The sequence below is a fragment of the Chelonia mydas genome, chromosome 1 (genome assembly GCF_015237465.2).
Source record: "Chelonia mydas isolate rCheMyd1 chromosome 1, rCheMyd1.pri.v2, whole genome shotgun sequence".
Lineage (NCBI taxonomy): Eukaryota > Metazoa > Chordata > Testudines > Cheloniidae > Chelonia > Chelonia mydas.
This window is the reverse complement of record NC_057849.1, coordinates 161,419,024-161,443,866: the sequence shown is the minus strand read 5'-3', so window position 1 is coordinate 161,443,866 and position 24,843 is coordinate 161,419,024. Positions and strand designations below refer to the sequence as shown.

The 24,843-nt window shown below is 41.7% G+C and overlaps 1 protein-coding gene across 25 annotated transcripts in view; it reads left to right on the top strand.

Annotated features, from left to right (window-relative positions):
• Nucleotides 1–24,843, top strand: part of ITSN1 (intersectin 1) — a 236,254-nt gene that overhangs the window by 89,305 nt on the left and 122,106 nt on the right. For 13 of the 25 annotated variants that reach the window (XM_043522810.1, XM_043522820.1, XM_037904730.2 and 10 more), the window contains 7 exons: nucleotides 1,021–1,158; nucleotides 1,886–2,001; nucleotides 3,990–4,252; nucleotides 5,129–5,278; nucleotides 5,567–5,707; nucleotides 16,286–16,373; nucleotides 16,985–17,124. In XM_043522810.1, the coding sequence (XP_043378745.1) occupies nucleotides 1,021–1,158; nucleotides 1,886–2,001; nucleotides 3,990–4,252; nucleotides 5,129–5,278; nucleotides 5,567–5,707; nucleotides 16,286–16,373; nucleotides 16,985–17,124 (1,036 nt within the window). Of the gene's footprint in view, nucleotides 1–1,020; nucleotides 1,159–1,885; nucleotides 2,002–3,989; nucleotides 4,253–5,128; nucleotides 5,279–5,566; nucleotides 5,708–16,285; nucleotides 16,374–16,972; nucleotides 17,125–24,843 lie in introns of all 25 variants that reach the window. The other 12 variants (XR_006283914.1, XM_043522801.1, XM_037904744.2 and 9 more) reach the window with 1 other exon arrangement.

Here is a 24,843-nt window from a genome sequence, read left to right as displayed (position 1 = left end):
CCAACAGGCACTGCTGATGAAGATCTCTAATCCCAGGTGCAGGGGGTGCTGTCACACCTACAGGGGAGCACCCATAGATGAAAGGAGAGACTTGCACTCCATGAGGGAGGTGATCTTGCTAACTTCCCTGAGGCTTATCCTCTGGAAGTAGAACCGGTGTGGTTGCGTGCAGGAGGCAGCATTTGTGAGCCCATGCTGGCGATGGCCCCACTAAGGAGATCAGTGGCACAGACACGGATCAGTGGTGGGTGGGGGAGGGAGGAATAGGTTAGTGGTCTTCCAAATTCTGCCCACAAATAAAGCCTTATACACTTGAGATGTCCACAACACTCCATTCTCAAAGATCTCTGCAATATGAGCCTTGCCTGTATGCTTTGAATCAGCATCCAATAACTGATGAAGCTACAACTCTGAAATCTAATGATGAAAATTTAAACTCGTAATATGAATAAAGACATTTCACAGTCATGTCAGAACTGGTTTAGGCCATCATCAGACATCATTGCCTTGGTTTATACTTGGTTAACATTCAAGTTTTCTTTGCATTTGTCAGTGCTGGATCTTAACTTCTTTTAAATGAAAGCTTAAATTCCAAGAACATGGTAGCAGCCTCCAGGAAAAAGTGCTGGTGTGCCAAACCACCATAAACAAGTCCAATCTGACCCTCGCTGCACTGCATTGTGCAGTGGATATTTGTGGGAGGAACAAGACTCTACCTGCCAATCTTGCCTCTTGTAGTGGGTGCATCGGCAATTCTAGGCCTGAAGGAGTAGAAACCATGGACCAGATGTGGATGCAGAGATTATAAATTGGGGGAAGAGGGGTGGCACACTTGATTTCAGCCCAGCCATAAGATATTTTAAACTTAAATGGGGGGAAATTGTTGTCAATTGTCTAACAATAGAAATAAGAAAAAATGAATCACTTGTGAACTGATAATATAAAAACCATGCCATTAACCAGTATTTGAGTTTAAAAATTATTTTAAAACTGATTTATTTGGGTCTTTTCATTAAACAGGAATCTTTCAGATATTGACCAAGATGGAAAACTTACAGCAGAAGAGTTTATTCTGGCTATGCACTTAATTGATGTGGCCATGTCTGGCCAACCATTGCCACCTGTACTGCCTCCAGAATATATTCCACCTTCATTTAGGTAAAATGGTTATAAATTGTGCAATTTCATTCCTAAACTACTTAATCTTGGCTTTGTTTGAGAAACCTATTTTGATCTTTCTGTTCAGTTGTGTGGAAGTCGAGGATAAGAGGCTGGAAAAAGCTGCTACTTATCCCATTATCTCTGCATTGCACAGGCAGCATGCAATACTCTCTCACTGGGGAAATGTCTGCTGTAGCTTTTATTATTGGTTACTGGCAAATGAAGACGCTCCATCACAAGAAGTTACTTTAAGAGTACAGTTCTTGTCAATAAGTGAATTTTAGGAAAATAAACTGAGAACTAAAGCAATTTGAACTAAAATCTATTGTAATTCAGCTACCCAATATTACCCTCCCTTTTACTGCACCACAAGGAGATATGTGAGAATTCAAAACTTGCCCTGAACTTCTACTATAGTAAATTCTGGTTTGTGGTCCAGTAGTATTTATGGATTCCAAACACTGAGTTACTCTACTTCTTTTTCCATTTTCCTTTTCCAAGGCAAAATTGCAGCGAGACGGCACCTTTACTTATGTTCACTGTCTCAGGAACTTGAATTTTAATCTTACAGATAGCGATTCATAACTTATTGCACACAGTATTTTTTTAATTAAACTTTGAGCTTCTGTATCTCCTTGCTTCTTGAGCTCTTGCCTAGACCATAGTTGTCAAACATTTTGGCCATAATTGGTTTACACAATTTATAACTATTTTTAATTGGCAGAAGAGTACGCTCTGGCAGTGGCATCTCTGTGATCAGCTCAGTATCTGTAGACCAAAGGTTGCCAGAAGAACCAGTGTTGGAAGAAGAACAGCAACAACTGGAAAAGAAATTGCCAGGTAAATGAGTTTGCAGTGTTGTTGTAGCTGTGTTGGTCCCAGGATATCAGAGACAAGGTGGGTGAGGTAATATCTTTAATTGGACCAACTTAGTTGGTCAGAGACAAATTTTTGAGCTACACAGAGCTCTTCTTCACATGAGTGAGTGTAAGTTTAGATATGCTCTGTCCTGTTAAAGCAGAAAGCACTATCAGCTGCTCACATATATTAATAACATTAAGATTTTTTTGTTAAGGTTACATTGTGATGCGAGAAGCATGGCTGAGATGTTGCTGTGTCCAACTGATTCCCAGTTTCTGAAATGGCTTCTGTGGGCCATTGTCAGCAGACACGGGAACAGTTTTCACACCGCTTTATCTTGCCCTGATGGCTGGTAGGCCCAGACTGGGGCTACTGCAATAGTGGTATAATGTTACTTTTGACCCCCTCCCCCCGACTTGCACCGAGTGCATTTTGGCCTGTGTGGAGGATCAGGACCATAGTGTGTATATACAAGTCTATTTTATTGTAATCTGTGTACTTTATGCTTTTATACATTTTTAATCAGTTCTGTTTAAGAAGGTATCAAGTTTTCTGAACATTAACTAAATGGCTTCTGATATTAAAACATCTAAAACTTTATTGAGGAATTCTTAGCTTATGATTGGGTTGATACTTAGTTGTTGGTGTGAAGCAATAGTAACAACCAGTTACAACAAAGCAGCCAGTGGGGCTTATCCTGCATGATGAGTTTTTAGAGCATATTTCTAGTTGAAATGTTCACTGCATTCTTTCAGAGAACTAGAGAAACAAAACTTGTTTCCACCCATCCAAAGTGTACTCCGTTTTCTTCACTATGAACTGCACATCTGCCCGAATGCCCTTCTGACAAAGGAGGACTGCACTCAGCTAAATTACCTCAATGAATCTACTCTATACCACTCTGTGGCAGCAAGATGGTGGCCCTGGTAGAATGATGTGGGGTATTGCCACCCCCTCAACAGGCTTCCTGTGCTGTGCCTCGAGGTAGTGCCAATCCTGGAGTGAGAGATCTAACTTGAATCCTCAAACTGATGTCTTGTGTGGGATGTGTTATCACTATATCACTAGCCTAACCCTGAGGCAATTAGTGACTGAACCAAACCCAAAGCTTAGTGTCGTATTTTCACTCATGTCTTAGTGTTGTTTTATCAGAAAAATATCTTGAAATCATGCAGTATGTAGCTCACAGAAAAAATACCTTTGTAACTGCAGTTAAATTGCTCTTAAGCTGTTATACTGCATCTCAAACTTAACTTACCTCTTTCTGTGTCTGATCTATTATAAATGAAGTGCTGTAAATAAAATGATAATCAGTGAATATATTAAGTGATTAAATGTGAGGCTCAAGGTGAGCACAGTAGTTTAAGAATTGTGCTCTTCACTGCCTGGATTCAACTGGACAGTTTTTCAGAAGTTTTCCTCAATAAATTAATGAATCATAGCCTGCACTTTCTTGGCTTTGTAATAAGTTAGCTTCCACCTCAGTGGTGCTACATGGCAGTGGTTTCTAATCTCCTTGGAAAGTCATAGCTTTTACTAAACTAAAACTTGGACTTTTGGTTCTCAGTGAACACCACACACTTGATAGTATACAATTCACATATGTTGAGGGGCTCCAAATCCTAGAGTATGCAAGATGGGGGGGAATGGACTGCCTAAACTCCAGTATACACATCTGGATAGAAGCTGGGCTTGTGGCACAGAGGAGCCCAAAGGGTAGGCCTGGAATTCATCCTTCAAGTAAGGATGAGGGCTTTGGTGGAGATGGCAATATAAGTGCCAGTGACAACATCAAGAAGTATTCATTACAGTTCTGCTTATCCGTAGTTGAGAACGAGGTTGGAATACTGTTGGACACTGGTTGCATGTAGCAAACTGTTTTCATAGTCCTTTTGTTTGGTTGCTTGTTTTTTTTTTTTAGACAAAGCAAAGCTTAATTTCACCATTCACATTTTCTTGTGTTGAAGTTACGTTTGAAGATAAAAAACGTGAGAACTTTGAACGTGGCAATCTGGAGCTCGAAAAGCGGAGGCAGGCCCTTCTGGAGCAGCAACGCAAAGAGCAAGAGCGTCTAGCACAACTGGAACGGGCGGAGCAGGAAAGGAAAGAACGTGAACGACAGGAGCAAGAACGTAAAAGACAACTGGAGCTAGAAAAGCAATTAGAAAAACAACGCGAATTGGAACGTCAGCGAGAAGAAGAAAGGCGGAAAGAAATAGAAAGGCGTGAGGTAAATGGGTACAGAGGTAGTAGTGTTTCTGAAAATTGTCTTTTGATCTGAACAAAACCGAAAAAAGTATGCTGGCAAGTATTTTACCATACTTTCTTTATTATAAAAGTCTTTACTTGTTTATAATTCCTTAGAAACTAATCTGTTTATTAGTGAAATATTTTTCTTGCTACAATTAAGGAACAGACTTCAGTTTCAAGTTTCCTGGAAGTAGATAGAGACAACTTTACCTAAATCTAGGATGTTTTCTTGTGAAATGTCTCCCATCATACTGAATGGATCAGATAGTTAGGTGTAGCATAAAGTGTTCTTGACCTCCAACCTCAAAACTTTCTGCAACATGAAGTGATCCTGCTTTCAATGAAGGAGCAAAGACTTCTGCCTGGGGTTGGAAATTCTTCATGCTTCTGATGCAGTCAGTACATTAGGTGAAGAGAAAACTCAATGGCAAGCTTAGGAAGAGCTGCTGTGTTTTGAAATCACCAGACTTTAACTGTTTTTAAAATTTAATGGAGCAGCACTTGACCTTCTACTCCCATATATGTTTGATAAATTGTGTGTGATTATTCAGAGTTTATTGAAATGTCAAATTAAATGTGGGTTAATTTATTAAAATGGAAGGAATATTTATATTTCAAAAGTAGCACCTTTGCTCATTGTGGCTTCAGTTGACCAAGGGTCTTAAGCGCATGCCTAACTTTAAGCAGTGGGATGATTCTCATGTTGTTAAAGCTAGGTATATACTTAAGTACTTTTTGAACAGGGGCATATATTAATGCTTCCAGTGTACACTATACTAGAACTATTCTAATGAGGGAATAGGGTAGATTCACAGACTGGACATTTCAATAGTAATTGTTTTTTTACATACTATAGGCTGCAAAAAGGGAACTTGAAAGGCAAAGACAACTTGAGTGGGAGCGTAATCGTCGGCAAGAACTACTAAATCAAAGAAACAAAGAACAAGAGGACATAGTTGTGCTAAAGGCAAAGAAAAAGACTTTAGAATTTGAGTTGGAAGCTCTAGTAAGTGAAGATCTTTTTAAAATGTTGTAGGTTTAAGTATTTTATTATATATGACCAACCATTTCCAAAAAACTTGTATTTAAGAGAAAAAATGTAGTGGTGATTACATTGTAAATGAAGTACAAGATCACAGTAACAAACACTACAGAATCTTGATTAGTTTCCATAATTACATCTTGGTTTTTATTCTACAACTAACCGACTATTTTTAGTTTTAGAAAGCATATAAAATCCAGATTTGCATGATGAATTATTGTAGTAACCAAAATGTATCTCTTCTTGCTGAAGAATGATAAAAAACATCAGCTGGAGGGAAAGCTTCAGGATATCAGGTGTCGATTGTCTATCCAAAGACATGAAATTGAGAGCACAAACAAATCTAGAGAACTGAGAATTGCAGAAATTACACACTTGCAACAGCAATTACAGGTGAGCATGCTGGTGATTCTTATGTTTAGCCTTTAGGCTTGTTTTATATCCTCACCCATCTGGATCAGTGTCCTGACCAAACTTCCCCGCCAAACATTGCATGCTACTTTGTCATTCCTGAATAGTTCCTCTAATTCATTTTTATAGTGTCTTTCATGCCAAAAGATCAAGTCACTCTTAAAACTATGCATAGGAATTGCTTACCACACTGGAAGTTAGCAGCAATTGATTGAACATGCACAGCAATATCTCAAAAAGAAAAGGAGTACTTGTGGCACCTTGGAGACTAACCAATTTATTTGAGCATAAGCTTTCGTGAGCTACAGCTCTCTTCATCAGATGCATATCTGATGAAGTGAGCTGTAGCTCACGAAAGCTTATGCTCAAATAAACTGGTTAGTTTCTAAGGTGCCACAAGTACTCCTTTTCTTTTTGCGAATACAGACTAACACGGTTGCTACTCTGAAACCTAGCAATATCTCACACTCTTCAGATTGGAAGAAGTGATTAAATTGTCTATCTGAAAATGTATGGGGAATTGAGGGAGGTGGATTTTTTTATTAAAATATACATTTATATATAGGAGCCCATCCCATACATTCAAATATAAGTACTACCCATAAGAAGTAGCTACCAAACTCCTCCAACCCTCAATCCAGCACCCTCCCAAGTTGGAATTCACCAGCACATTGTGGCGAACAACAGTCTTGTGAAAAGCCTGTATAGCAAACAAAGGCATAACAAAATCAAGAGGCTGGAAGATGGAAAACTTAAGATGGAAGTAAGAGTGAAAGTTTTAATGATAAGGGTAGTTAATAATTGCAATAAATTACCAAGGATTTGGTAAATTCTCCATCACTTAGAATCTTTGAATACAGATTGGATATTTTCTGAAGATAGCTCCAGTTTCAATTACATGTTACTGATTGCTCCAATTCAACTAAACATTGAGTAAAATTCCAATGCCTGTGGTATGCAGGAGGTTAGACTTTTTTATTCCTTCTGTGAAATTGTGAAAAATGCCATTGGACTGTAGATGACAGAGGTGTTTAATGCCTATTTGACTTCAGTCTTCACTAAACAGGTTAACGGTGCCCAGATGCTCAACACAACTAATATCAACGGCAAAGGGGAAGGAGTGCAAGCCAAAACAGGGAAAGAACAGGCTAAAGAATATTTAGATAAGTTGCATGTAACTTAAGTCAGCAGGGCCTGTTGAAATTGATCCTAGGGTACTTAAGGAACTAGTTGAAGCAATCTTGGAACCATTAGCAATGATCTTTGAGAACTGTTGGGAGGATGGTTGAGGTCCCAAAAGACCAGAGAAAGGCAGGTGCTATGTTTGCCTATCTTTAAAGGACCCAGGGAATTATAGATCAGACAGCCTAACTTTGGTGCCTGGAAAGATACTGGAACAAATTTGTTAAACAATCCATTTATAAGCACCTGCAGGATAATAGGATTATCAAAAATAGTCCCTATGGATTTGTTAAGAACAAATCATGCCAAAACAACCTAATTTCCTTCTTTGATAGGGTTACTGGCCTATTGGATGGGGGGGAAGCAGTAGATGAGATGTATCTTTATTTTAGTAAGGTTTTGACACAGTCCCACACGATATTCTCATAAGCAAAGCAGGGAGATGTGGTCTAGATGAAATTACTATAAGGTGCATTCACAACTGGTTGAAAGCCCATACTTAGAATTAATGCCCTAAATCTGCAGCAAGGAAGATTTAGGTTAGATATTAGGAAAAACATTCTAACTGTGAGGGTAGTTAAATTCTGGAATAGGGTTCCAAGGGAGGTTGTGGAATTCCCATCATTGGAGAGTTTTAAAACAAGTTGGACAAATCTTTGTCAGGGATGGGCTAGGGTTTATTTGGTTCTGCTGCCACAGAGATGATTTCTCAAGGTCCCTTCCAGCTCTACATTTTTATGGTTCTATGACCACAAGTGTTTGGGACCGTATTAAGTTAAATGGTGGATGGGTTTGGATATTTATATACATGGGGAAAGTCCTTTTTTTAATACAACTTGTAGGATGAGCTCCCACAACATAGAATGGATACTTACAGATATTTTATTTATGAATATTTGCTAAAGCCAGAAGGAATCACTATGATCACCTGATCCAAACTCCTGTGTAACACAGGCCATAGAACTTCTCTGAAATAAATTCAAATGTATAGACTCTCATTCCCTAAATTTTACATCTCAGTCAAGAGAAGTGAAAAATCTCTTTTCCTGTGAACATCCAGTATTCAGATTTATTTTAATGAGCTTTTGGTATTTTACTAACATATCCTTGCTGTAGATGGAAAGAGAGTGAAGGGGGCACTGACCTATGATTTTTGATACTCAAATGTAGTATATTATTCTGTTTCTTTAACAGTTAACATTGTCATGTTTAAATAAATGAGAAAATAATTTAGATTCCTGCAGAGGATCTCTGGTGAAATTCTGCCCTCAGCATGTACGTACACTTCCTGACTTTTGCTGGAAGCTGTGCATGTATATCTGAGGGCAGAATTTGTCTCTTCACTGTACTTTTTAGTTCAAGTGACTTCTTATTTTACACATGCAGACAGCAGTGATGTTATGTCAGAAAGATTTTATGTTCCTGGTGTGAAACCAAGCTATTTTCCTGTATTTTAAAGTTAGAAAATAGTGTTGTTTTAATACTGAAATTACCAGGTAAAATATACAGTAGGGGGTTTTTTGGTGGGTTTTTTTTTTTTTTAGTCTAGTCCTGGCAATTTAGTTTTTCTTTTCTCGCCTGTTTTTTCTCCTTCACCGTCCCAAACTTCAGACAAGCAAGGAGTGATTTGATGTAATGTTAAATGTTGTGGTATTCATTGTACTTTTAGTTAGAAACGCTAGTTAGATTGCAAGCTCTTTAGGGCAGGGATGACCTTTCTGTGTTTTGTTCAGCACCTAGCACAATAGGGTCCTGGTCCATGATGGGGGTTTTTGGTGCTTCTGCAGAACTACTGCTATTAATTCTTAATTTCAAAGAGGATGAATTGAAATTTCAGTTGTGAAAATGTAAGGTTAAAGCTGTCTTAAAACTCAAACCTACAGTTACTTTTTTCAAGCCATATACAGCATAGTCTGTTCACTCGAGCGAAGTCAGCACTTGGAAGTTAAATCTCTCAATTTTATGCTCACATTGTATCATTTTAGTTTATGGCTTTCAATTTTATGTTCCTAAGTTTAAATTTTAAACGTTTTAAATTTCCTTTGGAGTATTATATGGTACACTGTTAGGCCCTTCATAATAGTAGCCTTTTTTTGATTGTAGTAATCACTGTAATAAAATAAGCTTCAGTTTAGGGATGTCTGTGACACTTACAGTGCTAAACTTAATTTGACGCAAGCAATGACAAAAAGTCCTTCAAAACTTTTTGGCAAACTCAAGCATCAGTAAGTCTACAGCATCTTAAAATCTGCTGCTGTTTACATACTGCAATAATGGCTCAAATTAACAAGTAGCAGCTAACTGAAGGAGAAACTGGCTGCAAGTGAGGAAATTCATACAGTATAATCCCTTTATGTAACATAAGGACTACTTAAAAAAGACGTCCATACAGCCTAAATTTCATGTAAAAGTAATGATCACTTGTATTTGCCTTTACCCCTAAACACTTAAGCTGTTACTAGAAATTGTTTAAAAGAATGTACCACAAATCAAAGGGGTGTACAAATTTAGATAAGTTGTGTGGTGAAACTGTTGTGAACCCCCCCCCCCCCCCCGCCTCTCCCCCCCATTAAGCAACCCAAATCCTTGCACAGCTTTTTAAACATATGCTGCCCCGGTGTCCTGGACAATCAGTGAGGCCACTGGGCAATCAAGTTGCTAAAGTAGCACTCAAGGAAGACAAGGCCACTGTGGAAAAGCTAAATTTGCATCAGTCTTTACTGCAGAGGATGTGAGGGAGATTCCCACATCTGATCCATTCCTTTTAGGTGACAAATCTGAGGAACTGTCCCAGACTGAAGTGTCAATAGAGGTGGTTTTGGAACAAATTCATAAATTAAATCGTAGTTCCCCTGGACCTGATGGTATTCACCCGAGAGTTCTGAAAAAACTCAAATACAAACTCCTAACTGTGGTATGTAACATATTGCTTAAATCAACCTCTGTACCAGATGACTGGAGGACAGCTAATATAACACCGATTTTTTTTAAAAAGGCTCCAGAGGTGAACCTGTCAATTACAGGCCAGTAAGCCTAACTTCAGTACCAGGGAAATTGGTTGAAACTGTGGTAAAGAACAGAAGTGTCAGACATATAAATGAACACCGTATGATGGGGAAGAGTCAACATGGCTTTTGTAAAGAGAAATCATAACTCGTCAATCTATTAGAATTCTTTGAGGGAGTCAACAAGCATGTGGACAAGGGTGATCCAGTGAACTTAGTGTACTTGGACTTTCAGAAATCCTTTGACAACATGCCACACCAAAGACTGTTAAGTAAAGTGAGGAGTCATGGGATAAGAAGGAATGTCCTTTCATGGGTCAGTAACTGGGAAAAAGATAGGAAACAAAGAATAGGAATAAATGGTTAGTTTTCATAGTGGAGAGAGGTAAATAGCAGAGTCCCCCAAGCATCTGTACTGGGACCAGTGCTGATTAACCTATCCATAAATGATCTTGAAAAGGGGTAAACAGTGAAATGGGAAAGTTTGCATTCGATACAAGCTTATTCAAGGTAGCAAAGTCTAAAGTAGACTGCGAAGAGTGACAAAGGGATCTCACAACCCTGGGAGTCTGGGCAACAAAATGGGAGATGAAATTTAGTGTTGATTTAAATGCAAAGTAATGCATATTGGGAAACATAATCCCAACTATATATACAAGATGATGGGGTCTATATTAGTTTTATCACTTAAGAAAGACCTTGGAGTCATTGTGGATAGTTCTCTGAAAGCATTTGCTCAGTAAGCAGCAGCAGCAGTCAAAAAAGCTAACCATGTTAGGAACTGTTAGAAAAGGGATAGAATCTAGATAATAAGACAGAAAGTATCATAATGCCATGATATAAATCCACAATATGCCCACATCTTGAATACTGCTTGCAGTTCTGGTTGCCTCATCTCAAAAAGTACAGAAAAGAGCAATAAAAATGGTTAGGGGTATGGAACAGCTTCCGTATGAGGGGAGGTTAAAAAGATTGGGACTGTTCAGGTTAGAAAAGATGACTGAGGGGGGGATATGATAGAGATCTATAAAATCATGAGTGGTGTGGGGAAAGTAAGTAAGGAAGTGTTCTAAACCTACTGCCTATCAATGGGCAACCTTGGTACCTGTGCTATGTGAAGGGGTAAAACAAACATGAGGAAGTACTACTTCACACAATACACAGTCAGCCTGTGGAACTCCATTACCAGGAGTAGATGTTGTGAAAGCCAAAAGTTTAACTGGGTTCAAAAAAGAACTGAATAAGTTCATCAAGATAATCTATTATTGGATATTTGCCAAGATGATCAGGGATGCAGCCTTATGCTCTGGGTGTCCTTAAACCTCTGAATACCAGGAGATGAGGCTGGATGGCGGGATAGATCACTTGATAATTGCCCTAGTCTGTTCGTTCTCTCTGAAGCACCTTTCAGTGGCCACTGTCAGAAGACAGGATCCTGGGTTAGATGGACCATTGGTCTGACCCAGTATGGCCATTCTGATGTTCTTATGACAAATACTATTTTAGGTAATTGCATTTTTCCTACAGACTAAACTGAGTTCATGTTCTCTTGCCATATACTGTTTCTATGAACTGTAAACAATTCTTTCCTTCCACATTGGAATTGGCTATATTTTTATGGTAGGTAAAATGGCTTGTTTATGTAGCTTGTAAAGAACTTTTGCATCCTTTAGAATGAAAGGTGCTGTGTAAATTTTAGATATTAATATGGCTCTGGGTAAGGCTGCGAGTTCGTCACAGAGGGACGAAGTCACGGATTCCATGACTTTCCAGGATCTCTGTTACTTCTGCAGTGGCCTTTGCAGCTGGCCTGTGGGCTGCCTGAGCACCAGCAGTTGCTGGAACAGTCTCAGGCCACCACCACACTCCCACCCCCGCAGCAGGAGTTTGGGTGTAGAGGGGGCTCAGGGCTGGGGCAGGGGGTTGGGGCATGGGAGGGAGTGAGGGCTGCAGGCGGCATTCACCTCAGGGAGCAGCGACATGTTCCTCCATCAGCTGCTAGGCGGAGGTACAGCCAGGTGGCTCCACACGCTGCCTCCGCCCACATGCGCCAGCCCTGCAGCTCCCATTGGTAGTGGTTCCCAGCCAATGGGAGCTTCCAGCCCCACCAACCCCTTCCCCCCGAGTACCTGTGGCACTCCCGGGCCACCCCTCACCCCCACCCTACCCCAGAGCACCCAAGATTAGTCAGGGGTATATAGTACAAGTCATGGACAGGTCATGGACTGTGAATTTTTGTTTACTGCCTGTGACCTGTCCATGACTTTTACTAAAAATACCCACGACTAAAACGTAGCCTTAGCTATGAGTAGTTGCATTTTCATGAGTTCATTAACTGCTGCATTGTTTGTCTGAACTGCACATAACACATGTATCTATTAGGAATTGATATGTGAGAGTCTTCTGGTTTGTTTGATACTGTTTTTATAGGTTCTTATGGTCCTCATCCCCGTAACACTTGAGCACCTCTTAGCTTTCTAAAAACAGAAATACCAGTGAGAATTGTTTTTGTACTGTTCTCTCGCTCTTCCCGCTCCCCCATCTAGCTCTTAAGGTGTTTTGTTTGATTAGTTGTTTGGAAGGTGGGTAATCTGTGGGGATGTTTCTTTGTGTAGAAACAAAGGAAAAGCTGACTCAACCAAATGAGTGGAGAATGATTAGATAACTGAAGTCACTCTCTTAAAAGATAAGAATGATCACAGACCTAAGTCCAGCTCTTGTGAAAGTTTTTTCTTCTGTATTAATGGACTTCCTCCTTTAGTTTACAGCTTTCTGCTTTCAGAGCAAAGCAAATGTAACACATTGAAGATTGAGCCCTAGTCATCAGGATTCTCTCCTCCCTAAATCCCCTTGAAATGGGATTTATTTTCACCAAAGTCAAAACTGATATTTCCGTAACACGTTGGTTCTTCTCTACAAAGTGAGAAATATATAAAACAGAGTAAAGAGAACATTTATAAAGTGGAGATAGAAAATAGAGTAGCAATGGAAGAGTTGAAAGCTTGAAATGTGGCAACACACTGTAAGTGGATTGAATGTTAGAAAACTCTGTAGAATGGAGAAACAACTGAGCTACTACAGTATTTTATAACTTAATTCATGAGTCATTAACATAGGCGCCGACTCTGTGGGTGCTCTGGGGCTGGAGCACCCATAGGCAGCCAAGTTCCTCCCCAACCCGAGTGTGCCGTGCCCATGCTCCTCCACCTACCTCTCAGCACTACCCGCTGCCAAACAGCTGTTTGACGAGGCTTAGGACTTTCCAGGGGGGAGGAGCAGGGACGAGGCACGCTCAGGGGAGGAGGTGAAGAAGAGGTGGGGCAGGGACGGGGACTTGGGGGAAGGGGGTGGAATGGGGATGGAAAGGGGGCAGGGACTTTGGGGAAGGGGTGGAATGGGGGCAGGGTGAGGGCAGTGCAGGGTCGGGGGTGGGGTTGAGCACCCACTGGGAACAGTGGAAGTCGGCGCCTATGACGTTACTGATTTTATCACATGCATACAAGGCTTGAATGCATGCAGATGTCCTTAAAATGTTACCTTTTATACTAACTTTATGCCATCAGTTTCACTGTATCACTGTAGGAGATCCGAAGGGGAGCAATTTACCTGCTTTTTAAAAAATAATTGTTTACCTAACTGTATTAGTTCTGAGTGGGGGAGAAATTCCTCCCTGTAAATGTACCCTATGCAGCATACAACTGCTTTTTGCTTATCTCAATCATTAGTTTGCCCTCTGTTTAATTCCATTAAAATTTCCAAAACAAAATCAACTTTGTTGAAAATTACCTACTTTCTAACCTTCGTTCAAACCACTCGTGATTTTAGGTTTGGGTAAATGGTTACAATCTGAATTTAATCCTGAGCATCCAGCAATGCAATTAATACAGAGCATTAACTGTTTATAAATGCTCTGTTCACAATGATTGGAACTGAATTACCATCATACCCTTAAAAAGAAAAGGAGTGCTTGTGGCACCTTAGAGACTAACAAATTTATTTGAGCATAAGCTTTCGTGAGCTACAGCTCACTTCATCGGATGCATTCAGTGGAAATGAATGCATCCGATGCTGCCTGCTTATTTACGTCAACTGAAACTGATAGGTATGCACATGGCACTTTTGTAGCCAGCATTGCAAAGTATTTACAAGCCAGAGATGCTAAACGTTCATATGCCTCTTCACGCTTCAACCACCATTCCAGAGGACATGCTTCCCTGCTGATGACGCTCCTTAAAAAAAATCATGCGTTAATGAAATTTGTGACTGAACTCCTTGGGGGAGAATTGTGTGCCTCCTGATCTGTTTTACCAACAATCTGCCATATATTTCATGTTATAGCAGTCTCAGATGATGACCTAGCACATGTTGTTCATTTCAAGAACACTTTCACTGCAGATTTGACAAAATGCAAAGAAGGTACCTATGAGAGATTTCTAAAGATAGCTACAGCACTCGATCCAAGGTTTAAGAATCCGAAGTGCCTTTCAAAATCTGAGAGGGACGAAGTCTGGAGCATGCTTTCAGAAGTCTTAGAGCAACACTCCGATGTGGAAACTACAGAACCTGAACCCCCCCACCCCACTCCCCCCCAAAATCAACCTTCTGTGATGGCAGCTGACTCAAATTATGAAAATGAACATGCATTGGTCCACACAGCTTTGGATCATTATCAAGCAGAACCTGTCATCAGCATGGATACATGTCCTCTGGAATAGTGGTTGAGGCATGAAGGGACATACAAATATTTAGCGCATCTGGCACGTAAATATCTTGTGACACCAGCTATAACAGTGCCATGTGAATGCCTGTTCTCACTTTCAGGTGACATTGTTGTCTGTAAATGTAAACAAACTTGTTTGTCTGAGTGATTGGCTGAACAAGAAGTAGGACTGAGTGGACTTGTAGGTTCTAAAGTTTTACATTGTTTTGTTTTTGAGTACAGTTATTTTTTTTACATAGTTGTACATTTTGTCATGAAAGTTGAACTTACAAGAGATCACACTACAGTACTTGTATTAGGTGAATTGGAAAATACTATTTCTTTTGTTTATCACTTTTACACTGCCAATATTTGGAATAAAAAATAATAATATAAAGTGAGCACTGTACACTTTGTATTCTGTGTTGTAATTGAAATCAATATATTTGAAAATGTAGAACAACATCCAAAATATTTAATAAATTTTAATTGGTAGTCTCTTGTTTAGCAGCGCAATTAAAACTGCAATTGTGATTTTTTTAATCACAATTAATTTTTTTGAGTTAATCATGTGAGTTAACTGCGATTAATCAACAGCCTTGCTATGTTGTCATTTCAGTACCATCATATATGTGTTCTTGTAAGCAAATGCAAATCTTTGACTGGGCTCACGAAAGGATTAACAAGTTGTGTGATACTTATGTAGAAGGCCATGCTATGTCGTTTATGGTGGTTTGTGACAAATCTGTCAGGTAGTTAAATCATCAAAACTGCTGCTGAAGTAATTTGCTTAAAAGAAAGTTTGTTTTCAAAGATACTGAGATATTGATACTGACAGTTTTTGTTTATTAAGCCATTTCGTATCAGGGTTTTGTAATCTGTTCTGACAACTTGATGTTGGGGTCAAGGCACTGGAAAAGTATGTAGTGCAATTTAATTAGAAGTTTATCAAGATGAGGAATTATCTTATCATTTTTATCATTTATCATCCCCCAGAAATAACAAGGATTATACATATTCTGCCGTAAGAAAAATCTTCTCATTCGCAGGCCACCCTGCAATTAAACTTTTATTTGTGTGTCGCTTTCTGGGTTCCTGTAAAGCGACTGAAACAAATAATGGACTGTGATCTCTGCTGGAATGCTAAGCAGAGATCTGGAACTCTAGTATTCTTATTTGATAGTCTACAAGTAAGCAGATTTTGGTGGTTATGTGTTTGTTTAAAGGAAGATTATTTATTATCTTTGAATGATTAATAAAATTATCAATCCTTAAATCTTCCTCATCTTGATGAAACTTCTAATTACTCATTTAAATGACCCCCAGACGCTTCCGAAGGGCCCAATTCAGTACCCAACTAAGTTGATTCTTGTCCCCCTATGAAAATTTCAATCAGATCTTGCTTTGGAACTAGTTGAGATCAAGTTTGTTTGTTAGATGGGGGCAGTTTCTAAAGTAATATATTTGACTTACTGGCTTTTTTAGGGTATAGGATGTACCTGTATGTAATTATATCACTAAGAAATGGTCCCACACAACAAGTGCTTTGATAATATTTGACTGAGTGATTGGAGCTGAAAAGAGATACTTCACTGAAGGTAAAATGGTATAATGTGAAGCTAGTGCCTATTCCTGGTTAAAGTCAATAGCTTGTTCTTTTATCTTTTCCCCAAGGAGTCTCAGCAGATGCTTGGAAGGTTGATTCCAGAAAAACAGTTACTCAATGACCAACTAAAACAAGTTCAGCAGAACAGTTTGCACAGTAAGTATATATAATATATATCCAGGGGTGAAAGTAATTTAAGGGACTTACCGGTATGCAGGGCCGGGGTCCCCCTTGGGCGGAAGGGGCGGGGCCTCAGGTAGAAGGGGCGGGGCCTTTACATCCCAAACCCTTTAAATTGCTGCTGCTACCCCGGGGCTCCGGTGGCAATTTAAAGGGCCTGGGGCTTCGGTAGTGGTGGCCAGGAGCCCCGGGCCTTTTAAATCACCGCCGGAGCCCCATAGTAGAGGTAGCTGTGGCGGCCGGGAGCCACGGGGCTCTGGCGGTGATTTAAAGGGACAGGGGCTCCGGCCACTGCTGGGAGCCCAGGGCCCTTTTAAATTGCCCACCTGGAGAAGCTGCCCCCTGCCAGTATTGTCAACTGTGTACAGGCTCTTGCTGTACGCCATACCAGACAGTACTGGCTTACTTTCACCTCTGTATATATCTATATCTATCTAAAAATAAGTTTGAGTCTATTTGCACAACATATCATTTGTATCACTGATAATTTTTTATCTTGCAAGAGAAATGCTGAGAAACGGTACAGTGTGTGACCTAAAGATGTCTGTGTAAGAAAATATCTCATTTGACAATATGTTTAAAAACAGGAGATTCTCTTCTTACTATCAAAAGAGCCTTAGAAGCCAAGGAACTAGTACGCCAGCAGCTTCGAGACCAACTAGATGAAGTAGAAAAAGAAACCAGATCAAAACTTCAGGAGATTGATATTTTCAATAATCAACTAAAGGTAACCTATGTTAATCCCTGTTTTCTAAATGTTTGGTTGATCATGGGCAGAAACATTTTACTCAAAATTTTTTAATCAAAGTTTTAATGTTAAGATCATTTTACTAAGTGACAGCATTCTGAAATATATTGTACTCTCCTCCTTTTAAGAAGACAAAATTTGGATAAATTAGCATTACTGTTCACTCTGAACAAGAGGTTCCAGATTAAATCTGAACCCAGTTGGGAATAAGTTCAAATGATCTGATCCCAGATCTATGATTACACTTGAAAAAACTACCAACCTCTATCCTCCCCATCTATAAACAGAGGTTCTGGAAATATGGTGGAATTACTGCTTCTGCAAATTCATACACCCTTCATTTTAAACATACCTGTAAAGTGACTTGACTTCAATTTCTATGCAGAATTTTTCTGTCACACTTGTTCCTGACTGTAGTTTGTTTTTCTTTTGTCTCTTCATACTTTCACTTCTCCTGTTTTTAGTCAGTTCACAGATTGATTAGTCAGTTGTTGAGACTGTGCTTTATCTAATCACACAGTAAAAGCAGAGAAATGGCAACAGCTAGGAGAGGAAGAGCTTCCTTCAAAGATAGTGCTCAAGACTTCTTCCTGACAGTTACATTCAAAAAATGGAAAATGATAACCTAATATGAAGGAACTTTTTATCTCACTGTTTCCACGGATATTTTTAAAAAAACAGCATCCAGGAGAAGATACATACAACTAGTATATTGAACGTTCTCCTTTTTGTTTTCTATATTTGCAACAAGAGCAAAAGTTTTATGGCTGATTCTGGTTTGAAATTAGATCTAATTAGGAGAATTGTCTTTATATTAAGTTAATTTGGCTACAGATATGAATTGCATATCTTTTGTGTGAATATATCCTAAAATAATGTTGTTAAATTAGATTTCTAATTCACTTTATTCTTGAAAAGGAAACCACACTAATCACCTGTCTGTCAGTAGTTGATACAACACAATGTTTTGAGAGATAAGGTAAACTGAATAGTTTAACAAAAGTATTTAGTGTGCCTTTTCACTACTGAGACCATAGGTCAAGTCTTTTCTGATGTTCTAATGTGTTTAACAACATAGTATACGATTGTGGCTCATCCTGGAGGTGCCCAAGACTGAGTTGCCTTGTTACCCCCCTCCCCCACCTCCAAAGAGACAAACTTGCTGGTGCTTAACTGAGGGTATGTCTACACTACGGAATAAGGTTGAATTTATAGAAGTCGGTTTTTTAGAAATCGGTTTTATATATTCGAGTGTGTGTGTCCCCACAGAAAATGCTCTAAGTGCATTAAGTGCATTAACTCGGCGTAGTGCTTCCACAGTACCGAGGCGAGCGTCGACTTCCGGAGCGTTGCACTGTGGGTAGGTATCCCACAGTTCCCGCAGTCTCCGCTGCCCATTGGAATTCTGGGTTGAGATCCCAATGCCTGATGGGGCTAAAACATTGTCGCGGGTGGTTCTGGGTACATATCATCAGGCCCCCCTTCCCTCCCTCCCTCCGTGAAAGCAAGGGCAGACAATCGTTTCGCGCCTTTTTTCCTGAGTTACCTGTGCAGACGCCATACCACCGCAAGCATGGAGCCCGCACAGGTAACCATCACTGTATGTCTCCTGGGTGCTGGCAGATGCGGTATGGCATTGCTACACAGTAGCAGCAACCCATTGCCTTCTGGCAGCAGAAGGTACAGTACGACTGGTAGCCGTCCTCGTCATGTCCGAGGTGCTCCTGGCCACGTCGGCTGGGAGCGCCTGGGCAGACATGGGCGCAGGGACTAAATTTGGAGTGACTTGACCAGGTCATTCTCTTTAGTCCTGCTGTCAGTCCTATTGAACCGTCTTATGGTGAGCAGGCAAGCAATACGGATTGCTAGCAGTCCTATTGTACCATCTTCTGCTGGGCAGGCAAGAGATGACGATGGCTAGCAGTCGTACTGTACCATCTTCTGCCAAGCAGCCATGAGATGTGGATGGCATGCAGTCCTTCTGCACCGTCTGCTGCCAGCCAAAGATGTAAAAGATAGATGGAGTGGATCAAAACAAGAAATAGACCAGATTTGTTTTGTACTCATTTTGCCTCCTCCCCCATCTAGGGGACTCATTTCTCTAGGTCACACTGCAGTCACTCACAGAGAAGGTGCAGCGAGGTAAATCTAGCCATGTATCAATCAGAGGCCAGGCTAACCTCCTTGTTCCAATAAGAACAATAACTTAGGTGCACCATTTCTTATTGGAACCCTCCGTGAAGTCCTGCCTGAAATACTCCTTGATGTAAAGCCACCCCCTTTGTTGATTTTAGCTCCCTGAAGCCAACCCTGTAAGCCGTGTCGTCAGTTGCCCCTCCCTCCGTCAGAGCAACGGCAGACAATCATTCCGCGCCTTTTTTCTGTGCGGACGCCATACCAAGGCAAGCATGGAGGCCGCTCAGCTCACTTTGGCAATTAGGAGCACATTAAACACCACACGCATTATCCAGCAGTATATGCAGCACCAGAACCTGGCAAAGCGATACCGGGCAAGGAGGCGACGTCAGCGCGGTCACGTGAGTGATTAGGACATGGACACAGATTTCTCTGAAAGCATGGGCCCTGCCAATGCATGCATCATGGTGCTAATGGGGCAGGTTCATGCTGTGGAACGCCGATTCTGGGCTCGGGAAACAAGCACAGACTGGTGAGATCGCATAGTGTTGCAGGTCTGGGACGATTCCCAGTGGCTGCGAAACTTTTGCATGCGTAAGGGCACTTTCATGGAACTTTGTGACTTGCTTTCCCCTGCCCTGAAGCGCATGAATACCAAGATGAGAGCAGCCCTCACAGTTGAGAAGCGAGTGGCGATAGCCCTGTGGAAGCTTGCAACGCCAGACAGCTACCGGTCAGTTGGGAATCAATTTGGAGTGGGCAAATCTACTGTTGGGGCTGCTGTGATGCAAGTAGCCCACGCAATCAAAGATCTGCTGATATCAAGGGTAGTGACCCTGGGAAATGTGCAGGTCATAGTGGATGGCTTTGCTGCAATGGGATTCCCTAACTTCCTGTGGGGGCCATAGACGGAACCCATATCCCTATCTTGGCACCGGAGCACCAAGCCGCTGAGTACATAAACCGCAAAGGGTACTTTTCAATAGTGCTGCAAGCTCTGGTGGATCACAAGGGACGTTTCACCAACATCAACATGGGATGGCCGGGAAAGGTACATGACGCTCGCATCTTCAGGAACTCTGGTCTGTATGAACAGCTGCAGCAAGGGACTTACTTTCCAGACCAGAAAATAACTGTTGGGGATGTTGAAATGCCTATAGTTATCCTTCGGAACCCAGCCTACCCCTTAATGCCATGGCTCATGAAGCCATACACAGGCACCCTGGACAGTAGTCAGGAGCTGTTCAACTACAGGCTGAGCAAGTGCAGAATGGTGGTAGAATGTGCATTTGGACGTTTAAAGGCGCGCTGGCGCAGTTTACTGACTCGCTTAGACCTCAGCGAAACCAGTATTCCCACTGTTATTACTGCTTGCTGTGTGCTCCACAATATCTGTGAGAGTAAGGGGGAGATGTTTATGGCAGGGTGGGAGGTTGAGGCAAATCGCCTGGCTGCTGGTTACGCGGAGCCAGACACTAGGGCGGTTAGAAGAGCACAGGAGGGCGTGGTACGCATCAGAGAAGCTTTGAAAACCAGTTTCATGACTGGCCAGGCTACGGTGTGAAAGTTCTGTCTGTTTCTCCTTGATGAAACCCCCCCGCCCCTTGGTTCACTCTACTTCCCTGTAAGCTAACCACCCTCTCCTCCTCCCTTCGATCACCACTTGCAGAGGCAATAAAGTCATTGTTGCTTCACATTCATGCATTCTTTATTCATTCATCACACAAATAGGGGGATGACTACCAAGGTAGCCCAGGAGGTGTGGTGGAGGAGGGAAGGAAAATGCCACACAGCACTTTAAAAGTTTACAACTTTAAAATTTATTGAATGACAGCCTTCTTTTTTTTGGGCAATCCTCTGTGGCGGAGTGGCTGGTTGGCCGGTGGCCCCCCCACCGCGTTCTTGGGCGTCTGGGTGTGGAGGCTATGGAACTTGGGGAGGAGGGCGGTTGGTTACACAGGGGCTGTAGTGGCAGTCTGTGCTCCAGCTGCCTTTGCTGCAGCTCAACCATACACTGGAGCATACTGGTTTGGTTCTCCAGCAGCCTCAGCATTGAATCCTGCCTCCTCTCATCACGCTGCCGCCACATTCGAGCTTCAGCCCTCTCTTCAGCCCGCCACTTACTCTCTTCAGCCCGCCACCTCTGCTCCTGGTCATTTTGTGCTTTCCTGCAGTCTAACATTATTTGCCTCCACGCATTCGTCTGTGCTCTGTCAGTGTGGGAGGACAGCATGAGCTCTGAGAACATTTCATCTCGAGTGCGTTTTTTTTTCTTTCTAATCTTCACTAGCCTCTGGGAAGGAGAAGATCCTGTGATCATTGAAACACATGCAGCTGGTGGAGAAAAAAAAAGGGACAGCGGTATTTAAAAAGACACATTTTATAAAACACTGGGTACACTCTTTCAGGGTAAACCTTGCTGTTAACATTACAGACATAGCACATGTGCTTTCGTTACAAGGTCGCATTTTGCCTCCCCCCACCACGTGGCTACCCCCTCAACCCTCCCCCCTCCCTGTGGCTAACAGCGGGGAACATTTCTGTTCAGCCGCAGGCAAACAGCCCAGCAGGAATGGGCTCCTCTGAGTGACCCCTGAAGAAAAACACCCTATTTCAACCAGGTGGCCATGGATTATATCTCACTCTCCTGAGGATAACACAGAGAGATAAAGAACGGATGTTGTTTGAACGCCAGCAAACATACACTGCAATGCTTTGTTGTACAATGATTCCCGAGTACGTGTTACTGGCCTGGAGTGGTAAAGTGTCTTACCATGAAGGACGCAATAAGTCTGCCCTCCCCAGAAACCTTTTGCAAAGGTTTTGGGAGTATATCCAGGAGAGCCGTGAATGCCAGGGCAAAGTAATCCTTTCACATGCTTGCTTTTAAACCATGTATAGTATTTTAAAAGGTACACTCACCGGAGGTCCCTTCTCTGCCTGCTGGGTCCAGGAGGCAGCCTTGGGTGGGTTCGGGGGGTAGTGGCTCCAGGTCCAGGGTGAGAAACAGTTCCTGGCTGTCGGGAAAACCGGTTTCTCCGCTTGCTTGCTGTGAGCTATCTACAACCTCATCATCATCATCATCTTCTTCGTCCCCAAAACCTGCTTCCGTATTGCCTCCATCTCCATTGAAGGAGTCAAACAACACGGCTGGGGTAGTGGTGGCTGAACCCCCTAAAATGGCATGCAGCTCATCATAGAAGCGGCATGTTTGGGGCTCTGACCCGGAGCGGCTGTTCGCCTCTCTGGTTTTCTGGTAGGCTTGCCTCAACTCCTTCAGTTTCACGCGGCACTGCTTCGGGTCCCTGTTATGGCCTCTGTCCTTCATGCCCTGGGAGATTTTGACAAAGGTTTTGGCATTTCGAAAACTGGAACGGAGTTCTGATAGCACGGATTCCTCTCCCCATACAGCGATCAGATCCCGTACCTCCCGTTCGGTCCATGCTGGAGCTCTTTTGCGATTCTGAGACTCCATCATGGTCACCTCTGCTGATGAGCTCTGCATGGTCACCTGCAGCTTGCCACGCTGGCCAAACAGGAAATGAGATTCAAAAGGTTGCGGTTCTTTTCCTGTCTACCTGGCCAGTGCATCTGAGTTGAGAGTGCTGTCCAGAGCGGTCAAAATGGAGCACTCTGGGATAGCTCCCGGAGGCCAATACCGTCGAATTGTGTCCACAGTACCCCAAATTCGACCCGGCAAGGCTGATTTAAGCGCTAATCCACTTGTCAGGGGTGGAGTAAGGAAATCGATTTTAAGAGCCCTTTAAGTCGAAATAAAGGGCTTCATCGTGTGGACGGGTGCAGGTTTACATCGATTTAATGCTGCTAAATTCGACCTAAAGTCCTAGTGTAGACCAGGGCTGAGCATCAGCTCCCTGACAGCACCAATCTGTAAGCCATACAAACAATCCCCTCAGGCCAATGTCAGCCCTTCCTTTGCTTTACAGGTTAACGATAGGTGCATCCCAGTCACCAACTCCTTTGTAGCATTCCCCTGTGATATCTAGACCCTGTCACCAGCTACTCACAGAAATACCAGTTTTGCTATCATCAAAGGGGTGGTGTAAATGCCAGCGTCTTTGATTCAATTGAGGATCAGCCACTGTATAACATCACAGCACTGAGGTACATTTATGGTGAAAACCATCGTAAGTTTATTATCAAAGAGAAGATTTAAGAGAGTAAAGATAATGGAAACAGGTTACATATAAAGCAAAATCAATACATGGTTTCTAGAGACTACACTTAACTTTAACAGGCTAGCCGTCAGTCTAAAAGCAGTCTTCAAAGCGTTTCCAGCCAAGGCTGTTTGGGATCCCATTTTCATTAATGTAATCAATCTGCCCCAATTACTTCAAGTGCAGGAGAAAGGGGTATCCTGTTGCCTCCTTATATTCCCCAAAGTAATTGTTCTTCACTTCCTCCTGTCGAGTTTGTATGCAAATAGGTCTTCCATTGTGCTGGCCTACAATGTTTAATTTACATGTGAACGGAGGCAGACAGGTGAATATACATTCTTTGTCAGAAACCTGTATGCCAACTCTGCATGAATTCAAATGTTAGGCACTTATTTTGCGTGTGTGTGTGTGTAATTTTATATATATAAATGTCTTACATGGTATTTGTACCTACCTTTCACAACGATATTAGTGAACAGTGTTCCCCAGCTTTTACTGAAGACCTCACATGATCTTTTTTGTGGATCAATACTATGAAAGCAGTATGTACTGTAGTGTAGGTGTAGTGAGCTTGTCAGGCCTGTTAAGCGTCGCTGTTACAGAACAGCGAATCTTTTGCCAGTTGGCACTGAGGGGTTCTTAAGGTCACAACTGTAGATTGCACTACCATTGCATGTATTTTATAGTATTTTATATTCCCTGATAAGAGAAGGCCTATGGTGACCAGAGTAGTGGCTAAATTATTTGAATTACTATAATGGTTTCCTTGTGTCTTTGTGGTCTACATAATCATGTAACCATGAGGTAGAGCACTGGTGATTTGGCTGGCAGTTCTTGCACTCCTCCTAAAAGTCTTACTTCATAAAGGTCCTTCTACTCAATTTCTCATTGTGGCTGGGGCTCTTCAGTCACTTATTCCTTCAAGTCAAAAATTCATGAGTGGACACACTATGAGTGGGTTTTTGAAGCTCTTTGGAATATAATGTCACTCAGAGTTGGTTTTCAAAAGCAGTATCTTAGGGCTTCCTTACTGAATACTTGAAAATCTTCAGGTAGTTGGGACTGCATGGTTGAGGCAACTGGTTTAAAAAAAAAAAAAAAAAAAAAGATAGTATGGAGAGTCTTTAACTTGTAGATCACCAGTTTGAATTTGGTCCAGGTCCATAATGTATTAAATGAATTGGCTGTTTTAGGCAGTCTCCTAGTACAGTTTTTAGAGTAGCAGCCATGTTAATCTATATCCGCAAAAAGGACAGGAATTCTTGTGGCACCTTAGAGACTAACAAATTTATTAGAGCATAAGCTTTCATGAGCTACAGCCCACTTCATCGGATGCATAGAATGGAACATATAGTAAGAAGATATGTATATACACACAGAGAAG